Below are 23,577 nucleotides of genomic sequence, written 5' to 3'. Positions count from 1 at the left end.
GGCGGATGCTCCGAACTCTAGGTGCCCTGAGACCTACATGTCTGTCGCTCCTACTTGCTCCGAAGCCTGGTCTGAATTCTCTCCCTCTGTCCCTTCTCTTCCTCCTGAGACCCAGAAGTGTCATCCTTTTCCTTTCACCCAGCAATTGGCTTCTGACTTCCTTATGGACGCAATCAAGAACCAGTTAGGGAATCAACAGCTCTCTACATATTATAATATGTTTTTGAAGAACCCCCCTTTTTTTAAATAAGGATGGTGGCTAGGTTATAGGATTATCCTGTTAGGGCCTCCATTCAGTTACCATACCCATTTCAGTCACGGGATGGTCAGATGCACGGTGGTGAGCACATATGTCTAATTTTAATTTCCCCAGGGATGTTTCTTTGCAAGTGTGTACCCAGATTTTAATGGAGCACTAACACCCCCAAGTGTTATGTAAGCTTTGAATCTCCCTACTTCATTGCTTAATGAGGCTTGTGAAGTCTAACTATAGCAAGTTCCTTATTAGAAGAGATGGTAACCATAACCACAAATAGTAAACTCTGAGTGGTAGTTCTGTCTGTCCATCCTATATCCTATTTTAGTTCCTTTTACTGTTTTAAACATTACATTATTTACATACTATTAGGTCATCTAGCTCACAAACTAAAAATAGGCTTTATTAAGAATATATATGTATATATGTATATATATATATATTTAATGTTTGCATACAGATGAAAATCTCATAATTCTCTGTGAAAAACCAATCTATTATTTATGTATATTTCCTTACATAGAGAAATTCATTGTAGGCTCAAATTAATTAATTAACATGAATATGCCCTTTTCACTGTGGTCTGGATATATTTCTGTTAAAACAGTTCTTTAACAGAAGTAAACCACCAAAATAGTTTTCAACCTTCTCACCACTGCGACCCTTTAATACAGTTCCTCATGTTGTGGTGAGCCCAACGGTAAATTGTTTTTTTTGTTGCTACTTCATAACTGTAATCTGGCTACTGTTATCAATCACACATAAATATTTGTGTTTTCTGGTGCTCTCAGGCAAGCAACCTTTGTCAAAGGATTGTTTGTTACATCGCTCCCAAAGGGGTCGTGACCCACAGGTAGAGAACTGCTTTGTTTAATTATTTTAAGTTTTTTTTGTTTTTAAACTACGGTTTGGTACTCAAACAGGAATATGGGCGTTTTTTGAAAGCAGGTCCCTGATTCTTTATTCGATAAGACGCCGTGTTTACAGTTAGTACTGTGTAAGCTTAAGATGTTCAGCACAGTGAAGCATCTCGGGGCATCAGGCAGCCGCCAACACTCTGTTGCTGTGATTTGAGAAGCAGGCCTTTTTGCTCACTAAAACCTTGTTTTTGTTTCAATTTTTTCAAATTGGGGGCTTTACTCACAGTCTGCGTCATTGTGTCTCAGTCTTACTGGAGAGAAAGGAGACATCAGGAAGGAGACATTTTTCCATCCTGTAATCACGGCCCTTTGCAGTCGCCGGTGTTTAATCTTTTCCACGTTGGGATTGGAGCAGAAAAGGGAAAGTTTCCATCACTTCCTGATTCCAGCATAGCTCTGTCCAGCTAAAAATAGCCAGACCTCTACCTCAACTCATCCCCTTTCCTTCTTTCTCCACAGAACCACATATCATTTGGTCATCCCCTGACTCACGTTAGTAAACACTAGAAAGCTGCTTTGCCTCATCCTCACGCAAGTGCCTTACTATGTGAGCCTCGGTCTGACTGTAATGGTGAAGAGTCAGGGATGAATAACCGTGGACAGTGCTAGTCATGAAATAGCTAGAGAAGTTTGGCGAACCGGGCGATGGGGGAGGGAAGAGGGATGAGAAAAGTCTTCCGGAACCTCAAACGAGAAGCTTCACAACTGTTAGCTTTATGATACCAAAGCTGAACCACATTCAGCAAAAATGTTTTTATGAAAGGAGCCGCTTCCATATGCACTGAACCCCTCTTTTCTCAGATTTTTATTTCTTTGTACATTTTGGGGGAAAATGATCAACTTAAAGTTCATGAAGTTTTTTAAAATTTCAAATTCCTGGACTATTCAGGCTTTTTATTGCTTATCTTATTTAATTTTGAGATCATAATATAATTATATCATGACCTCGTCCCTTTCTTCCCTGCAAACCTATGGGAGCATAGGCCACTCAGCTTTCTCTTTTGAGGATGAGGGGAAAGACCAGGAGACTTAACACTATGAAAAGAACTAACTACTGGCAACTTAGGAATGATGAGAGCAGAGAGGTAGCCTTCCCCTGGGGAAGGTAAACCAGTTGCTTATCCCATGCCAAATGGTTGACCCCAAAAATGTGCAAAAATGTTGCGTTTATACACACTGATCAGTTCTCTTTAGGGATATCCCTGTACATATATACACACAAATGCATGTAAAGTTCATGGCTTTTCTGAAACGTGTCCAGTAGTGAAAACTGTGTTTTCTGAATTCTGGGTACCAGACTGAAATGGTTGCTTGCTGCCCACCGAGTTTTTACGTCTCATCTCGAATCCTCACAACTACGTGGTGAAGATGAGTGATGATTAGTGATTAGAAAGCAAATCGCTGAGAAATGGAAAACAGTGAAGCCTAGGTGCGATATGCTCAGGAGCTGGTTATGTCAGGGACAGCAGTGACACTTTAGTCCCCATGCTATCCCGTAGCTCGCATCCCCACAGTAGTCACGTAGGGGGGCACGTGGTCTATTTTAGGTCTCCTCACGTGTTTGGTGCCTGGTGCCCTGTAGTATCAGGCAGCTGGTCTTGGATCATCTAATTAGCATGTGTCTGTTTCAGCTGAGGCCGTTATACCATACCACCCAGGTATACGGCCGTCTTCTGCCTTCCTTACTTTCCCCAGCTATTAACTCTCAGTTCAGTTGTCTCTCTCATTGACTTAAAAGCATCAAGGCTTCAAATGCAGGCCCTCTCTTACGAATAGGACATAGTGAGGGGCTCAATAGTATTTATTGTATAAGTTAGCAAATTCACTGAGGAAATAGTGTAGGCGCGTGTCTCAGTATTCTGGAAATGTGTAACTTTTCCATAGTATCTCTGACATCATCTTGGCATATGGAAGATCACTTGACTGATGCCTCTCACCCAACCGGGTCTACATGCTATAGTGCTGAGAGCCATTAGACTACACTCACTGACTGTTTTGCCCTCAGCCAGTAATGATTAGTATTGACTAAATCAATATGACAAGAATAGCTTAAAAAAACAAAACAAAACAAAAATTTTAGTGGTTTACCCAAAACTTTGTCTCTTTAAACATTTCTCTAATATGGTTCCTGGTTTTCTTCCTTTTGTTTTCATAGTTTCTATTTTCTTTATCCCTGTTTATTGATTACATATCTGTATAGTCTTTATTGTGTGACAGATGGTGGTCTAAGTAATTCCTTTTATTCTGACTACACTCTGTGTTTTGTAGCTGGGAATATTAAGTGCATACACATGCCCCCGGCTGCAGAACTGACATTTGGTCGCAGGCATTGCGCCCACTCTGTGGTTTTATACCACGGTGCTTTATAACCATTGATTTATTCTGGCTCCTGAGACTACATAGAAAAAGAAACGAGGCCTACTTTTTCCTGACAACTTTCCACATTGATTCCCTAAGTTAAATTTAGTCCTAATTTTTATTTATTTATATTTTATGGTGTGTACCAGTGTGCGTATGTGCGTGTGTGCATGTGCATGCTCATGTGTGTGTAGTATATGTACACATTCATGTTGAGTGTGTGCATATGAAAAGGTGGTGTCCATGCACACATCTGCACCTGTGTGTGCACGCCATAGGTGGATATTGATGTCTTCCTCAGTTGCTCTCCCCCTATTCTTTGAGCTGAGGTTTCTTACTGAACTCAGAACTCACTGACTTGACACATTGAGGTCTCAAGTTGCTTTGTGTTTCCTTTGCATAAGCAGAAACCAAAAATGCTAATTTAGAGGCATGCAAATATTATCTATACATAAAACTAATTTTTAAAACATGTATAATTTTGTTGCAAATTTAAAAATAAAAGGAATCATTGTTTAAAGACCAATTTACTAGTAATACACAATCCAATGAAATAGAAACGTCCAACACCAAAAGCTCTAAAATCTAACTGTGTGAAGTAGGCAGGAACCTGGAGGCAGGAACCTGGAGGCAGGAACCTGGAGGCAGGAACCTGGAGGCAGGAACATGGAGGCAGGAACATGGAGGCAGGAACTGAGGCTGAGGCTGAGGTTGTGGAGGAATGCTGCTCACTGGCTTGCTCAGCTTGCTTTCTTATATACCTCACAACTATGTAAATTTGAGTGAGCTAGACCTTCCCCCCATCGAACAATGATTAAGAAAATGCCCTGGTTGTGGAAAGAAACCTTGTCTTGAAGAAATAGAATTAGAAACAGCAGAAGAGAAAGAGGAAGAAGAAAAAGAAAGAAAGGAAGGAAGAAAGAAAGAAAGAAAGAGAAAGAGAGAGAAAAACTCTCATATGCTTGCCAAGAAGCCAGTTTTAATGGAGGCATTTTGCCAATTGTGGGTCTCTTTTCTCAGATAACACTAGCTGTGTCAATTTGACCAAACAACAATGCACCTACCAATACGCAGGGTTTCCCATTGTTCACTGTAAAAGCCATTACCCTCCTAAGGCTTAAAACTCATCCAGGTAGTTGTAAATACTTTGGACCCATTTATCTTTTTTTTTTTTTAGTAAATTCTTATTCAATTCCGTTTATTAATACATTTGTCAGATGCCTGCTGTTTAGCAAGCCGTGTTGAGAACTGATGTAATGGTATTGGGATTGTTTAAAGAGTCATTTTTACACATATTGGAGATTTTCACAGCCTTTGAACCATGACTTTTTGTTTGTTTGTTTGTTTGTTTTAGCAACTGCTGGCTGGTACTAACATCCAATGCATATAGAATAGTGGACAGACCAGCTGAACTAATGAAGACTGAAATTTTCTAAAAGCATCTACCTCTTCCCTGCAGGAACTTCTGCTTGCAGAGAAGTGGGCTAAAATGAACAAGCTCCCTTTTCCAAAGATTGATCCTTACGTGTTTGATCGGGAAGGATTGAAGGAATGTTATGTGTTTAAACCTAAGAATCCTGATGTGGAGAAGGATTGCCCAACCATTATCCACTTTGTTCTGGCCAACATCAACTTCAGAAAGTACAAGGCCCCAGGTATGTTACCATAAAATTGAAGTCTGGCTAGCAGGATGACTGCTATTAAGCTGTTGATACTATTACACTGAGATTGTCTCATGAACTATGACTGTAAAGAATATGCCTCTTACCATGACAAACAACAGTGACCTGGGAGCCCAAGTCCTTCCCTCATTTTTACCCCAAGATTTTGTGTTCCTTATAATAGAGAAACTGAAAGATGCATGTCAGGCTTAGCTGGAGTTGATAGGACATTGAACCAGAGTCTTGGGTTGGATAGGTGTCCAATTCATAAAGGATGTTATGTAGTTTGACTTTCATCTTTGTGAAATCATGAAAAACAAAATCATGGAAAATGCTTTGGGGGCTATTAATTCATCACGAATCTCTCTAAAAACCCCAGCATGACTGACCATTTTAGGCCGCCACATTGTATTTTACCATTCAAGAAACGGTTACTCTGTTTTACAGTATCTGGAGGACTAAGTGGACTCTAGTGTATCCTAAAAGATACTCATTGACAAAAGAAGCATTCTTAAGGCTTTAAGTGCTAAATATTTTTCAAACCAGATGATTCAGTTTTCTACTTTGTGAATGAAAACATGCCACCCCCCCCCACACACACACAGTGGGTAGTGATGGAATATAGGGAAGTTTTTCCTAGATTTCTCAGAATGATAAAAAAAGAAGCGAGAGTGGAGTTGATCCTAGAGAAGAAAGACTGACTGGTGTCTCTCCTTTTCAAACTGAAACCATAGTTTCAAATTGAAACCCTGATTTTTAAACTGAAAGCAATCCAGATAACGTTCTATTACTGGTAGTTCCTGGGGAGAAACCAAGAGTTTGGTAAGTACAGGGACTTCTGATGGTTGAATAGGATTCAATGTTTTGGTTTGGATTTCCCCCAGAGGAAGATTCTCAGGACAAGTTTCAAGTGCTAATGGTTTATTTGTAAAGGAGTGGGGAAGTGATACTGGGCAGGGAGACAACCTACATAGCACATGTTAGTACGCCAGCTACTCAAAGAGGAACAGGACCCATCTGGAAAGACAGAACCCCCAGGATGTAGGGTCATCCTTCCAACCCTAGCAGGCAAGGAAGCTGGGTATCTTCCCAACTTGAGTGTGGCTGACTGGGGAATAGAGTTCTTGTTTTAGAATCACAGACTTTCTGGTGATTCTCGGTGCTGTCTTCATGCTTGTTTGTATGTTGTGAATGTTTTTTTTTTTTACGTTTACAAAGCAAGAATCATATTTTTTCTGGAATACAGGTGTTCTGAGGGAAACCAAGGAAGAGAAAGAAATAGCCGACTTTGACATTTTTGATGACCCCGAATCGCCATTTTCAACCTTCAACTTCCAGTATCCAAATCAAGCATTCAAAAGGCTACATGATCTGATGTATTTCAACACCCTGAACAACATTGATGTGAGTATCTCCCACAGCTGACAGCATGACAAATCACTAACCCGTACATAAAGTCACCAAGAAGACAGGCTACCATACATGGTCGCTCTGAGGCGATTGTATTCAAAACATGGTGCCTTGACTTCCTGCATTATCTCACTAACCTCTAGTGGACATTAAAAAGTCACAAATAAGGACATCACTGTCTGTGGCTAGGCAGAGCCCACACTTTATGCATTGTTTGGTGAAGCTAGTGTTCTATCCCAGCTTGCCTGATATACATATGGTATCCATTTTATGATAAAATAATTTATGAAAAGAGGGAAGTGAGCGAAGAGCAGTATATGGGCAGGAGAGTATAACCATGAATGTCATTATTGTAGGAGTCTCACCAATGGTGTAATGGTTTCAATGTATTCCAATGTATGGGCTCTGTAGCTCTTGATAATATTGCCAAATACTCCAGCCTCCTGCATTTCAGCCTTTGAGATAGCCCTGTGGTTTGTAGAAGAGACTTCTGAAGCAAGTCTTTCCCTATAGTAGCAAACATTATTACCACCTCCATATCTGCAACTGAAGGTCTTTGTGAGATCCCTTAGTGCTAAATGCACTGTTTTAGAGTGCCATTGTGTGACTGAGATCCTCAGCTGTGGGCCCAAATCAAAACATCTAACCAATTATTATTACCTATGAAAGCTGAGCTTATTGGGTTTTTGTGTATTAGGAAAGAAATGAAGAAATGAGAGAGAACTAGAGCTCTGTATCATGTCTGGTTTGGTAGTCTCTTTGAAGATTATGAATCATTGTGGGTTATGGATTATGGAGTTCTATTTTTGAAGACTGTGAAAAGACATGTCTGTGTTGTTTCTGTGGAACCTAACTAGATTTGTGCTAAAGGACAACTGACGTGCATCAGTGGGCTTGCTTCTGTAGTTAGCTTACCTTGACGCACTTAAAGACAGGTCAAAAGCAACCACGACACGGTGGCCATGATACTTAAAAATCAATACAATTTTGTCATCATACGAAAATCTTCCTAATAAACTCAGTTCCTATAAATTCTAAAATTCCTTCCTTTTTGCCCACATTTTCCAGTAGGTGGAATGACTAATGCATTACAACTTATCAAATTTGTTCAGCATTTGCTTAATAACTCTTATGTGGGAGTAAATATTTAAAAACCTCATGCTACCTTATTTCTCTAGTGATGGCTAAAATTTAAAGAAAATAGAGACATGAGTTTTGTGTCACAAGAAACACAGAGAATTTTTCAAAATAAAGCTGTATTTTATGTTATTTAGATTTCATTTTATGTAGGTGTGTAGGAGGGGGCCATGTGAGTACAGGTGGCTCTAGAAGCCAGGGGTGTCTGATATCCATGGAGTGGGAGGCACAGGAAATTGCGAAGTACCTTACATGGGTGACAGGACTGGATCTCAGGTCTTTATGAAATCAGTTTGTGTTCTTAATTGCTGAGCTATCTCTCCAGTTCATGTAGGGTTGTGTTTTTGTAAAGTTTAATGATACTGAAAGAAAAGAGAGCTAAGGAGATCCTAATTTTCTATTTTGAAATGAGTAGACTCATATAATCTTTGGGGTAAAATCTATTAAATTTGATAAACTAACTTTTAATGAAAGGAACTAGAATTGTAGGAACCATAAATATCCCCTTAGAAACATACTCACATATATATTTTAAACAACTACATTTCTCTTGCTATTTTCAGTTCTTGTTTATATTAGACCCGATAAGACATTTGCTGTAAGTTATTGTATAGTTCTCCTTACATGCTTTACAAGCGTTCCTCAAGGCAGTTTATTTGATGCAGACGTGAAAGACTTAAAGCCTGGACAAAAATAGACTGATTTCCAAAACAATCATCCTGAGCTTAATAAACATTGTATCTTCACAAACTATTTACTAAGCATTACATATAATAAAATATTTGACACGTGAGAATTTTATACATCGTATTTTTATGATAGTCAGTGTTACCCCCAAACTCTTCCCAAAGGCACATCCAAATTCTATCACACCCAACATTGTTTCTCTTTTTTCTTTTTTACTATAGAAAGTCCAGTTAGTGGACACAATCTTCTTGATTGTGGTCCCATCCATTAGAAAGTGTAATATCCTTAGAGAATAAAAGCTCTTCTGTTAGTTGCCAATAGCGACTGAGGTACAGCTAGAACTTCATAACCACTATCCCTGCCCCATGATAGGATTTTGTCTGGTTTGAGCTTGTACAGATCCCATGCTTGATGTCATAACCACTGTGAGTTTCTGCAGTCAACTACCCCCTTTTGTGTAAACCAACATTTTTTATAGCTTCTGCTAACATTTGAAGCATGACATTTACAGGCAAAGATAGGGGTATTAGAGTATCTTCACATGAAGGATAGGTCACGTCTTAGTTATGTTTTTATTGCTTCCGTAAGATGCCATGACCAAGCCAACTTATAGGAGAAAGTTCACTGGGGCTATTTCAGAGGATGACTTTGTGATTGCCATAGCAGGGAAACAGGGCAGCAAGCAGGCAAGCATAGTACTGGAGTATTAACCAAGGGCTTACAACTTGAGACATAACTACAAGGCAGAGAGAAAGCTAACTGATGATGGCATGGACTTTTGAAACACCAAAGCCCACCCGGAGTGATACACATACTCCAACAAGGCCACCTAATGTGATCCTTCCCAAACAGGTCCACCGACTAGGGAACAAGCATTCAAATATATGAGGCTTTGGGAGCCTCTCTCATTCGAATCACCATCGACCACTTGTAACTGAACATTCTACTCCAACTTCAAGAGGTTTGGATTTTTCATCTTGAAAGCAGGAACAATACGATTCATTATAGGGGCAGTGTGACTGTGAATGTGTAACCATGTAGGGTATTAATAGTTCTCTGCAAGCATAAGCCATTTAAACATGATGATCTTAGCTATGCATGCCAACCTCCTGCTGCCTGATGTGCATGGAGAATCTACAAATTAAACAGTGAAAACGTTAAGGATTTACCATATAAACAAATTGTAGAGATGGTGACAGGATAGGCATTAAGTAAATGTTTTAAATTTATGAGTGTATGCTTTTTCCTAAATTAAATGGCCATTTTGACTTACATTTAAGTGGATTATGCCTCTGAGTGTGTGTATGCGTGTGCATGTGTGTGTGTGTGTGTTGTATGTGTGTGTGTGTTGTGTGTGTGTGTGTGTGTTGTGTGTGTGTGTGTGTGTGTTATTCTATTTTTACTGATATCTTATTTCTTGGTGGCCTCTTGCATAGCATATAACCAAGAATAAACACATTTTGTCATAAAAATTATTGGTAAGTGGTGATGCATAAAAATTATTCAAGTTTTGCTGGCTTACAATGCAGCAACATACATTAACTTCAGTTGCTTAAAACCTCCCACACCACGTGGGTGGAGCAGAACACGGACTGCACGTAAGCAAAACTGCATGTGGATCGTCAGAGTAGTTTTCACATGGCATAAACTGGAATAAAACACGATACAAAGTCGTTAATCTACCAAATCCTAAGACAATTTTCAACCTTGCGGCCAGATACACTGTGGCTTAAGGTGTCTCCTTGCAATTTGCTTTCTGATCTGGTTTTGGCCTGAAAAGGCCTCTGGGTATCCAGCAGCTGGGAACTCCTGCTGGCCACTGTCCGAGGACGTCCTTCCGAGCGCGGTATGTCTGCGTTGGCTCACTTTTTGACAGCAGTCTGGCTTTCTCATGAGCGTCAATTTTCTGTACTTACTCAGTCCTCCCAAATTCCTTTGCGATGAACACTGCCGCAATGCTTTTACAGTTAGGGAATTTTGTGGGATTTAGATTTTCTTTTCCCTATTAGAAACTTAGGGTATAGTGACTTAGACTGGTGGACTTGTGGTACGTGGTAGGCAGAGGCTTTGGATTCAGATAAAATTGTGTGTCTAGTCATTGCTCAGCTGTCTCTTAACTGGGTGACCTTGAACGTGTAGATTATTTTCTCCTGTTGTAAGGGGAATCAGCAATACATTTTATAGGATCAGGGGTTTAGTTAATATAACTTAAGGACTTAGGATATAATAGGAAATCAAGAAATTGAAACAGCAAATATAATGAACAATTTTTAGTTTCTATATTCTTTTCTGATTATAAGTATAAATTATGAACACCACGAAAAACATGACGTTTATCTTCTGTTCTCTGGGAATAGTGATCATAATGTCTGGCACCTCCAATGAATATACAATGTATTTTTGTGTATTTGTTTTTATAAGTCACTGACTGGTTGAATATAATGAGGGCGAGAATAAAAGTTGCCGCTGGTTGTAGATGGACTTGTTGACCACGAAGCCTGTTTACAGTACATACCTGCCCATGTAGCATGTACGCTTAGAAGCCATTACTTTGATATGGAGAGAACGTGGGTTGGGAGGGCTGTTTTACAGTACCTGTTGGCTCGGCTTGTTTTCCATTCTTATTTAGTTATCCGTTTGGTAGGCAAATTCAGGCAGATTCTACGATACTATTACACATCACTAAGTTCAGTAATGGCTGGTGTGCACCATCCACTTAAATTTTTGTTAGATGGTTTCATAAAGTGTTTTTAGTAGTTACTTCTCTTGTTCATTGTGTGACGAAAGCAGGAGATGTGTGATTTGGTTCAGGAGTGGAGGGTATCATCCATGATGGTGGTGAAGGTATAACCGTAGGGGGTGAAGCAGCACTGACAGTCACAGAGTGGTGAGAACGACGGTCCGTGGGATGACGCTGCCCAATTCTAAGTTGCTTCTTCCCACTGCACTTAACTTACTGGTCACAGATATGCTCAGAGGTTTAGCTCCTAGGCGATTCTAGAGTGTGACAAGATGGCAGTTGATGTTGACCATTGCAGTGTTAAAGTGTGTGTTAATCAGAGTGAGGGAAGTACATGTCCTAAGTTCTACGAGTTAATTTTCAGTCTAATGGCATTTCATCATTACGACTACACTGGCTAGGTACAAATTACGGTGTTTGCCTATGCAAAAGATAATCTGAAAATTGAGTATCCTGACCTATTTTATTAGGGATGAAGGGGAGGGGAGACGGTGGTTCCACCTGCACATCACATACAGTCTTGGTCAAGATCCAAAACAAAATGTAGACCACACAGAAAAGCCTGTGGGTTCATTAGAGCATGGTTCTGCACAATATGGGATCCTTTAAAGTAAAGATTTAGAGTTATAAAATGAACTACCTATTTTTTATCTTTAGGTTTTGGGATGCATGGACAGACATATAAGAAATGTGATTGCTTGAATTGAATATGTAGGGTCTAATTCCGAGAGGAACCCAGAGTAGTCTGTTTGAATTTTTTCTAGTCTCTGTGTAGCATTCTGTTCTGGGTACGAAGTAGGCTGTTTTGAAGTGTGGGGAGAAGGTGTTCTTAGGGTGTGCCATCAGATGGGGCAGAGCATTCCTTTATGACTGTTTCTAGGGAAAGAAAGTTGGGGAGTGAGGCCAATATTTTTTTCAGATGTTGGGCTTAGACAATGGGAGTTCTAACATCTATATCTCCTTTAGGAAAGAGAGACCTTACTTGCCCTGGGTTGCCTGAGGAGAGGCTAGAGAAAGGATCAGGTGACAATAGACAAGAGAACATATTTCCAAGGCTTTTTTAAGACTTTCATTTGAGGGTGTGTTTTTCTGAACCCTGGTTTCCCCATACTAATCTGCCTTCCATGATCCACATGGCCTAATCCTGTCTCATTTGTATATTGGTTGAATGTGTTTTTATTATTAGCTGTGCCAGGCAGTGTTCAGAGACACAGAGACACAGAACACCAAAAGAGCAAAAACCCCAGGCTTGCAGTCTTCTCACTCAGGAGGCTAAGGCAAGAGGATCCTGAGTTTGCAGCCTGTACAAATACGGAGACTCTGTTTCAGAAAAGAAGGAATATGAAAAACAAAGAAAAATATGAATATTTAATATTAACCAAATAATTTCTCCTAAATATTCAACATTCAAAATTAACCTAAGAAGCATGATGGATAGATGGAACTGTGTGTGTGTGTGTGTGTGTGTGTGTGTGTGTGTGTGTGTGTGTGTGTTAATATATAGGCACAGGAATTGAATAACAGATTAACTAGAAAAAATGCCAGAACTCACAGTTTTAGAGTGGGGCTGAGCTTAGGTCATAAATCGTCCCTACTCTTTTCTCTGTCAACCATTTCTCTCCCAAGTGGCCTAATTTCTTAGTGTTCTGCAAGCAGTTTCTTTTCCAATGAAGCCAACCAGTTTCCATGGGTATCATATGCCCTCCGTTCACCACAACATTCCATCCTTAGCTTTATATGGCTGTTCACGGAGAAAACTGCTCGCCCCTTCTGTTCATGAAATCCTGTGTGTTTAACTCCAGTTATATATTTCTTGTGGTTTATCCTGGGCTTTTATTAATTTTGAAAATATTTGTTATGTGCCTTTCATAGTCTCAGTGCTGTGATCAAACACTAACAAGTCCTAGTTTTCATGATATTTCAGACTTACATACAATCAAACATTAGCCAGGAAACTCCCAGTGATTTTTATGAAAATCATAGTTGTTTCTTATACTGGTGATTTTTTATTATCCTCTAAAGATGTGTAAGAATACACCTCTGTAAGAATACACCATAAATTCTCTCTTTGATTAATGTTTTAACTTGATACCACAAGTATTCTGCATTTGTCTACAGATAGTTCCATTGGACGCCTCCAAAATCATTCATTTTGATGGAAGGGAGGAAGATGTCATTTTCCAAGTTGTATTTTTTTTTCTTACTTATCTACCTGTAATGCTGAAAAAATTAAGGGAACTGTTTTTTAAAAAGAAATTGGAAAGTTCTTGAATAGTGTAGTAAAGATGTCATGGATCATACGTAGTTGGGATAAGCAGTGAGGATATAGAAGATTAGCCTACAAGGGTTATTACTAGAATAAACTTGGAAGGGAGGATTAGCAATCCCAATGGAGGGAGTGAAGCAATTATATAAACCCTTTAAGATCATTCCTGGTTAAAAAATAGATAGAAAGATATAGATACTTCATAAGACAATTCGGATACATCCAGACACATCATGTAGCATTCTAAAAGCTTTACAATTATTAAGTGGTTTAATATTGAATTTTTCTTGGCATGGAAGCACTAGGCTCTCAGGGCAGTAGTGGGATGTGTTATGAGGAATCAGAAGTCTGTTCAGTGGTTTCATAGTGTTAATGTGCCACCTAGTGGTTCAACTTGCACATTCTTATCCCCAATGATTTGGGTTTTTTAGTTATAGATGTAAATGTTGGATTTCATATTTATATTTAGTATAATATTATATTACAGATATATTTTATATATCTCTGTGATACCAACACTGCTAGTTTTCTTTTTCTATTTTCTTAGAGTGTTAAGTTATTCAACACAGGACCCCACATACAGTAGTGTACCAATTGAACTCAAAACAACCTTGTTCTCAAAACTTTGGTTTTCCTACTCCCTCCACCTGTGTGTGTGTGTGTGTGTGTGTGTGTGTGTGTGTGTGTGTGTGTGTGTGTGTGTGTGTGTGTGTGTGTGTGTGTGTGTGTGTGTGTGTGTGTGTGCATGTGCATGTCTGTATTCACTGTCAAAGAATTAACATCAGACAGTCATTACTAATGTACTATTCCCCGGGTCTTTTTTGTTCTAAAGCATTTTGGATGGTTAGTTTTACCTGGCCCTTCCCTGCACCAAGGGGATACATCTGTGGCTGGTCTGAAGGAGCAGAACTGACTGGTAACACTGCAAGCTGGAGTCTAGAAAGACAGAGAATGTTAGAAGTAAATACAGAAGGTCATTTGAAGAGTGTACCAATTGGCTGGTTTGCACAGTGTAATGAGCCCGTTCTTGCCCATGTTAATTTCGTATAGGCTTTGTAGTCTCCTGACTGCATCCCACAGAGTTGATAAGCAATGGTTTGAACGCATGTTTGTTGCAGGTTGTGCCAGTCATTGTCCACAGGACTTCATAGCATTGTACTTCAATTTCCAGCAACCCAAGATTAATAATGTTATTCCTGTCTTAAAGACAAAGAAGCAGGGAGCAGAGAGATGGGTGAGCAGTTAAGAGTCCTTGCTGTTCTTGACAGGTGTCCCAGGTTCGGTTTCCAGCACCTACATGGCAACATGTACTGCCTGTAAATATTTACAAGGGGTTCATTCCCCTCATCCACACTCCATAGACACTGCATGCACATGGTGCACGTGTATGCAGACAAAATACTCAAACAGGTAAAATAAAAATATGTAAATCTTTAAAGACAAAACAATCTGTAGAGTTTAGGCTAATTTCCATCTATTTCACACAACCTGAACATGATTGGGTCAAGGAGGCCTTTGATTTAAGTCTTTTTCAATAGATCTGAAGCACAGAATTAGTTATGTCTCCCTTATTTGTGGAAAAATGGATTCTGCCAACACCCACTTAACAGACTCAGTACTATTTGAGTCTGTTTGTACAGGCAGAGTGACAACATTTTTTTAATCATATGAAAGACTTGAATTCTTCAGGTTAAATTCTTTTTTGTTGTTTGTTTTGGTAATGTGACAGCATATTTCATGAGCCACTCTGGAAGAAATAGAGGTTTCTGCCAATGGGTCTGATAAGTTGCTGGAAACTGACCACAAGTGCACATAACTGAGTCCTCCTATCTCTGTTGTAGGCACTGGCGCACATTTGCTCAGTGACCCATGGGGTTAGGAAAAGCCCTCTGTACATGTCTGTGGCCAGATGAGCCACATGAGGTCCCAGTGGGAGGAAGTCATGGGTCTTGAGCTTTTTGATTTTTCCAAGTATTCCTATTCGCAATCATTGCTTTAACCTTATCTAACAGTCCCATGGAGGACAGAGGGGCTTTGGTGTAGCCCGGTAACTTCCCTCTGCCTCTAGTGCTCCAAACATCTATTTTATTGACCACTCTTGGGGGGAGGTTGAGGCTTTTTGATGTTGATAGGACTCTAAAACAGTAGCAGAGTCATCTTGAGCTTCTTCTCACCCTACTCCCAAAGCAATTCCCCAACTGCAGTCACGACTCTGTCCAAATCCAAATTCCACTCTCTCCTAAAATTCCTAACAAGGTTAATTTCATAGCAGGAATAGTGTATGTTGCCTGCGATCATCATTAACATGGATAAACATAAGGTAACTCTGGATGGATATTAGCAAAGAATTGTCCTGCGGGAAATCACAAAGTATGGCGTGACACTTGTTCTCTAGTCATTAGTGTGAATCAGGAAAATTCTCCAGCAATGCCTTCTCTCTCTAGTAGGGGACATCTTCCTTCTCTGTGGTCTCCCATCCCCTCTTTAACTTTAAAAACACACATTACCAGTTTAGTATTTTCTTTCCTATTATCACTTCCTAGTGAAGGATTGATGGAGCGTGAATTTACTTTGCTACAATTATTTTATTCTTAATGGTAACTCCTAGAGTACATCTTCACAAGAGTGTAGGAATGAAATCTTGCACAATGTGTGCATGAAAGAATCATATTTCTCTCAGCAGACTTCAAAAGGAACACACACACACACACACACACACACACACACACACACACAAAGAAAATAGAAGAAGAAAAGAAAGGAGTCTTTTGCTTTCATCCAACAAATGTTTCAGGGATTTATATCTGTGCTCATCATTTATCTTGTGTGTCTTTTGACAGGTGATAAAGGATGCCATTGTTGAGAGCATTGAATACAGAAGACAGAACCCATCGCGTTGCTCTGTTTCCCTCAGTAATGTTGAGGCAAGAAAATTCTTCAACAAGGAGTTCCTAAGTAAACCCACAGCGGAGTCCATTTGAATTCCATGACTACTGGAGTTCAGAGCACATGAGAGATCATCTAACTATGCACAAGAGACTGGCTGCTACTCAGAGTGGTGGGGATGTAGGCATGTGTTAGGTGAAAATGGTGTTGATTATGCAATACTTGGCAACAGTTTCTGACAGTATGAATTTTTTGACATAAGCATAGGGCTATATACTGTATTTTAAACATTCCTCACATTTTTTACCTGTGCATTTATATATATATATATATATAATATCCTTTTCTTTTTTAAATATTTAATAGTTTAACTCAGTAAAAAAAGCTTCCCATTGTGTGTGAATGTTATTCTGAACTAGATTTGTTCGTGCCATGTTACAACACTATTTTTATTTAAATGTTCATATCTACACATGCGAAATAAATACTTTGATGTACAAATTGCCACTAGAGACTTGAGTCTTTTCTATCACTTAAAAATCTTTCTCTATGAGTGGGCTTTATATGGTTATGTGTGTATGTGTGCCTGTTTATATGTGTGACTGCAAATGTGGTCATGCCACTGTCTGGGAGGTCCGAGGACATTTCAATGATGTCCCTTGCACCGTGTGTGAGACAGGGTTGCTTTGTTGTTGTGGCTGTGTAAGCCAGGCAGCTGCCCTTGTGTTTCCAAGGCCTGACCTGTCTCTGTCTCCCAGCTCACCATAGGGTGCTGGAATTGCAGACACATACTGCCTACGTTGGCTTCTCATGGGGATTCAAACACAACTCTTTATTCTTGTGCGCTGAACACTTTACCCACTGGATCATTTCCCTGGCCCTTGCTATTCTCTGAAGGAAGCATTTTACTTTTACTATGAAAGGTTTTCAGATTCACTGATTTCAAGCAACGCAATTGTGAAACATAGAAACTTCTTAAGGTTTATTTTTAGTTTTAATTGTTGTGTGTCTCTCTCACTGCCTGCTTATGCATAAATACAGGTGCCCACTGAGGCCAGAGGTGTTGAATCCCATGCAGACAATTACGGGTAGTTGTGAGCCATTTTTAACATGAATGCTGGGAACTGAACTCAGGTTTTCTGCAAGAGCAGTGTGTGCTCTTAACTGTTGAAAGAGCTTAGTAAAGCTTACATTTTAATTGTTGAATTCTTCAGAGGAAAAGGATATATAATGTATTCGTTGTGGCAATAATTGATATCCATTTGTATAAACATGTCTAATGTAGTACTTTATTCCATTGAGGGTATCCTGGACTACTTACCCAGCCAGACAACTGAGTCTAGAGAAGTAGTGAGGGATGTGTGTGGCTTAAGTTAGTGCTCCAGGACAGTACAGGCCCCTGATTTCAGCAGCAGTTGGATTGCTATGATCCAGAGATACCCTTCCAAATACAACTTCTTCCTCTATTTCCTCTGTTCTCTGTCAATCGTTTTTGAGCTAACTTTAAGCTCTTCCTTCTTTTGTTCTATAATTTCCTTTCCTCTTGCATTCATTCCTATGAGTAATGACAAAAGCAATAAAGAAAAAATGATAGATTTTTTAAATGGCTGTATGCAAAAGACAAAGGAGTAGCATGCTGTAGAGTCCCTTTGGCATGCTGTACAGTCTGGGAGACACAGTATTGACTAATACAGACAGAGATGCTTGTCTTGGGCACATAGGTAGATATTTTAGCTATTTTTATATCATTATGCAAAATACCTGCCATAAACAGGGTAAAGAATGAAGGATTTAGACTTTTGGTTGCTTATTGGGTTCTTGGAACATCACACTGGCAGGAGCATGCCACCCAGGAGGGCGCTCACCCCATGGCAGAAGGTGATAGAATGGCTCTCAGGATGAGATGTAGTGCCAAGAGCATACCTCAGTGACCTTGTTTCTCCACCCATCCCCCCTCTAACTTTTCCAGAGTCTGCAAAAATAGGTCATCATCTGTAAATTATCCTTCTATGTGAGCCCTTTGTGGGGTGCTTCATCTCTGAACCATAATTAGTTTTATTAACCAGCAATAAAAGAGTATGGCAAAGCATGCTAATTAAAGAATAGACAAGTTGAAAATGTAAGACTTTACATGGGCTTTGGGGAGTAACAGTGTAAACTTACAGGAAAGCAAGGATGTGATGAGAGCATCCCTGAAACAGAGTGAGCACAGTGTGTTCTGCAGTGCAGCTCACACATGCTTTGTTAACCAGGAATGGGCTGAAGGCCCAGCATAGAAAACTTGACAATCCTGTTTATTTTTAATAAATATCATGGTGCTGGAAATCACATCAGGGCAATATGGTTGTTTGTGTTTCTGTTATTCTGATATCCCTGGGAAGGATCCAAGTGACATAGTTGTTAAACTTAACTAAAATTCCTCAAAATAACATTGGACTTGGGGTCTTCTGCTGTGTGGCCTTTATGTCACCATCTAAAGAGGTGAAAGGGGTGAACGTGTGAAAGATTACTGTAAGTGAATGCATAATGTAGTTAACTACAACAACATCAGTGTCTCATTTAAAGGCAGCTTTGTCGATTTTCTGTTATGAATTTCCTGGAAAGCCGATTTTATTTTAAAAGGAAACACATTGATGACACACCTTTAAAGGAGTAATTGTATATTAGGATAACTGACGAGCTAATCAATATGAACAACTTCAGTGATGAACAGAAATCTTTTCAATACCTGCTAGAATGGCTCACTTGCAGGATTGTCTCACGTAAATTGCACTACCTGAATCTAATGACAAAGGGGTATCAGACAAAACCAAACTTGGGGCATGCAGAGGTAACTACATCTCTGAACTGTTAAAACAGGAAGTCAAGGGAAAGTTGAAGAACTTTTTAAAAAATTTTTTTTTATTTTTTGAAAATTAAAGAGATGTGACCACTGAGAACCACATGATCTTGACCTGAGTTCTTCCTGCCAAGGATGTCTGTGGGACAATTGCTGGACCCTTCATCAGAGGCTTTGCTCACAGTCATGTAGTACCACTAACATTTTAAAAAGGTGTTTGAGATGGCATCCCTTGGTGCAGTTCAGGCTACCCTCAAATTTACTGAAGCCCAGGTTGACCTTGAAGTTGCAATTGTCCTGCCTCACCCTTCCTGGTGCAAGGACTACAAGTATATGCCACCATTTCCAGATCAGTATCTTGGCTTTGATGCTTGTATTGTAGCTTTCTAGCAGATCACCCTTATTTTAATAGATACCCATTATCCAGAAGGCTAGGACCTGAGGTTGACAACATATTTCTAAGAGGCAGACAGACAGACAGATACACATGAGAGAGAGAGAGAGAGAGAGAGAGAGAGAGAGAGAGAGAGAGAGAGAGAGAACCAAACATTGATTCAAAAATGTCACAAGTGACTCAAAATATTAGCAATAAACTTTCAGTTAGAGTATTTTTTCAAAAGGGATTTTATTATGGTTTCTCTTGTTCATAGCCATAGTATTCTCTTTAACCAATTTTTCTAAATTGAAATATCCCTAAGAAATAAATGGGTAACATTTTCATAGACTTACTCTCAACAGCTTTTAAAATTATATATATATATGTATATATATATTATATATATGTGAGTGTGTATGTTTGTAATATGTAAGTATATGTATGTATATGTATACATATGCAGCTTCATTCTTCACCAAAATATTACAAAACAGTCCCTAGTCCATATACTAACATTCCTCTCCTCTTGAGCCAGGCCCCCCACAGTTCAAATTACCTTCAGCACTATTGTGCTACATATTACTACTAGGATTGTCCATTGAGCCCCACTTAAAGCCTTCTACTATTTCCCAAATATGAAGTTCCCAAATCCATGTTCCTCTAAACAAAAATATGGTTAGGCTTTAATCATAGTAGGTGTGTGTGTGTGTGTGTGTGTGTGTGTGTGTGTGTGTGTGTGTGTGTAATAGTAAATGATAAAATTTCCTTTTTTTGTTGGACTCTGAACAGTGCATGTCTATAGGCATTTATTGTTTATCATACATATAAAAAGTCTTGTTTGGTGTAAATGACTAGTATTCTTCCAGATACCCTTTACTAAGCTGTAACACCCATCCTTCATGTTTCATGATACTGACTGCATTGTTTTGGGAATTGCTCTAACCTGATGACATTGGCTTGGGTAGTTAGGACAGCCTCCTTGGAAACCTATAACCATGATTAATTGAAGTGAGGTACAGCAGTATATCAAGATGGGGCCATTTCCTGATATCTTTCATGGTCCAGAGTTCCATGTTAAGACTTCAAATAAACCTACCTGTGGTGGTTTGAATATGCTCATCCCATAAGGAGTGGTGCTGTTAGGAGGTATGGCCTTGCTGGAGGAAGTGTGTCACTGCGGGGGTGGTCTTTGAGACCCTTCAGTCTGTCCATGAAACAGTCTGTTCCTGGCTTCCTTTCAATGAAGATGTAGAACTCTCGACTCCTCCGGCACCGTGTTTGCCTACACACTGCCATGCTTCTTGCCATGATGATTGTCAGGAGCCATCAAGGAGAAGCTAAAAACTAGCAGGTGATCTTCTTGATATGGTTCTACTCATTGACTGTCAAAGTCAATGACAGCTTTGCTTCTCTAGGCAAGGCCAAGAAGCATTTCATTTTAGGAAAGATTCCTGCTATTAATATGCTTTACCAGTTATTATTAAATATATATACCAATCACTTAGATATCAGTTCACCTTTTTGAGCAGACCTCTGCAGAACAACAAAGATATACGGTCTTGTCATGATGCTATATAGACAAATAGATTATTTTTTATGCTTAATATCTTTTGGTTATATATATTTTTATAAATTTATTCCTTAATCTTTTTGTACAGCCCAAAGTCTCTCTAGGGATAGATGCATCTTCTCTGACTGAGTCCAGACCCAGCAGTCCTCTGCTGGAGGCCCATATCAACAGGTGTATGCTGCCTAGTTGGTGACTCAGTGTTTGAAAGATGCAGGGACTCAGGTTAGTTGAGACTGCCGGTCTTCCTCTAGGGTCACCCTCCTCCTCAGCTTCTTCCAGTTTTTCCCTAATTCAACCACAGAGTCACAAGCTTCTGTCCATTGGTTGTGTGTAAATATCTGCATCTGACTCTTTCAACTGCTTGTTGAACATGTTGGAGGACAGTCATGATAAGCGCCTGTTTGTAAGCACACCATAGCATCAGTAATAGTGTCAGGCCTTGGAGCCTATTTTTGAGCTGGATTCCAATTTGGTCTATCACTGAACCTCCTTTTCCTCAAGTTCTTTTCCATTTTTGTCTCTGCAGTTCTTTCAGACAGGAACAATTTTGGGTCAGAATTTTTGACTGTAGGATGGCAACCCCATCATCCCTCACTTGATGCCCTGCCTTTCTACTGGAAGTGGACTCTACAGGTTCCCTCTGCCCACTGTAGGGCATTTCATCTTAGGTCCCTCCCCTTAAGACCTGAGAGTCTCTCACCTCCCAGGTCTCTGGTACATTCTAAAGCTCCCCTCCCCATACCTCCTACCTCCCAAGGTTGCTTGTTTCCTTTCTTTCTGCTGGCTCTCAGGACTTCAGTCATGTTCCCCCACCCAATACCTGATAATGTTCTCCCTTTCCATCCCTGTCCCTCCCCCACCCAGACCCCTCCCTCCCTGCTTCTGTGTGATTGCTTTCTTCTCTCTCCCAAGTGAGTTTGAGGCATCCTGACTTTGGTCCTTTGACTTGTTAGCCTTCTTGAGTTCTGTGGATTGTATCCTAGGTATTCTGTACTTTTTCCCCTAATATCCACTTATTAGTGAGTACATACCATGCATGTCTTTTTGGGTTTGAGTTACCTAACTCAGGGTAATATTTTCTAGTTCCACCGATTTGTTTTCAAAATTTGGGAAGGCCAAGAATTATTTCATTTTAGGAAAGATTCCTGCTATTAATATGAATTTCCTGTTATTATTAAATATAAACAATCACTTAACTATTAGCTTGCCCTTTTGGGCACATGACACTACATAGACAAATAGATGATTTCTTAATTCTTAATGATGATCCTCTAAGAATCCCTAAAAGTATATTAGTAATTATTAAGCTCTTTTATAATAGGACTGCTATTAAATCTTTTCTAATGTCAAAACTGCATTAAGCACTTTGTCAGAGTTGAGGTGTCAGAATTAATTGCTTCTGAGAAAGCAAGAAGGCATCTACAAACTCAGATCACATTCCAAGAGGTTGTAAAACAAATAAACAAAGGTCATAAAAAAGGAACATAGGATTTACTAGAGGTTCAAGGACAGAAGATGAAATAAAGGCTGGGTTTATCTATACAAAACTTCAATGAAAACTAAGTTATGGTCTTTAACTCTCCACGAACCTGTAAAGCTAGTGACACATGATGAATGTTTATCCAGATAATTACTCTTAATGGTTATGCATGTAAACATTCTCTGTTGTAAATTTCTTATTCAACTTATTATTTTAATTTATGTGTAAACTTGTGGTGAACTTTTTGCCATGTGATCATGTATTCTGAAAGATTTACTAAGTGCTGAGAACAAAGAGAGGAGACAGAATTGAACTCAAGAAGAACTTAAAAGTAAGGGTATCTAGCATTGTGAATAATGACATTATGATTGTTACATCAGAGCAGGAGGAATGGGCAAGATTAGGAGAAGAAGAAAGCAGATAGAACTCTTTGAGAACAGTAGAGAACTTTCTTAGAGAACTTTTTGGAGAATGTTTTAGAGGGACGTTTTTGGAGGAAAGCTTTACAGAAAAATTGTGGACTAAGAACATACAAAGAAAAGCTAAAACCAATTTTTAACTTGTCCCATTGTCTTGTGGTTTTTCTGCTGTGAACAGACACCATGACCAAGGCAAGTCTTATAAAGGACAACATTTAATTAGGGGTGGCTTACAGGTTCAGAGGTTCAGTCCATTATCATCAAGGCAGGAACATGTCAACATTCAGGCATGCATGGTGCAGGAGAAGCTGAGAGTCCTACATCTTCATCTGAAGGCTGCTAGCAGAATATCAGATAGGACAAGGTTATTAAAGCCCACACCCACAAAGTCACCTGTTCCAACCAGGCTACACCTCCCAAAATGCCACTCTCTGGGTCAAGCATATACAAACCATCACACCCTTTTTCTTCCTGGAACTTCAACTAGCAGGTTGGGAGTTAGAGCTCTTTAGTTCCTGCAGATTGAACAAAGGCTACTTTATTTAATCCCCTGCTGTTTTATGATCTGACCT

The 23,577-nt window shown here is 39.5% G+C and overlaps 1 protein-coding gene across 2 annotated transcripts in view; it reads left to right on the top strand.

The window, feature by feature from the left end:
* Pla2g4a (phospholipase A2 group IVA) overlaps positions 1 to 16,828 on the top strand; it is a 141,026-nt gene extending 124,198 nt beyond the window's left edge. The window contains exons 16-18 of one of the 2 annotated variants that reach the window (XM_032915481.1): positions 4,994 to 5,189; positions 6,442 to 6,599; positions 16,276 to 16,828. In XM_032915481.1, coding sequence (XP_032771372.1) covers positions 4,994 to 5,189; positions 6,442 to 6,599; positions 16,276 to 16,416 — 495 coding nt within the window. In that variant the 3' untranslated portion in view covers positions 16,417 to 16,828. The remainder of the gene's footprint in view (positions 1 to 4,993; positions 5,190 to 6,441; positions 6,600 to 16,275) is intronic. The other variant, XM_032915482.1, reaches the window with a different exon arrangement.
* Positions 16,829 to 23,577: the final 6,749 nt, after the last annotated feature.

This window comes from Rattus rattus, chromosome 10, assembly GCF_011064425.1.
Source record: "Rattus rattus isolate New Zealand chromosome 10, Rrattus_CSIRO_v1, whole genome shotgun sequence".
Classification (NCBI taxonomy): Eukaryota; Metazoa; Chordata; class Mammalia; order Rodentia; family Muridae; genus Rattus; species Rattus rattus.
Note: the sequence above shows the minus strand (reverse complement) of the source record. Positions and strands in the feature narration are given on the sequence as shown.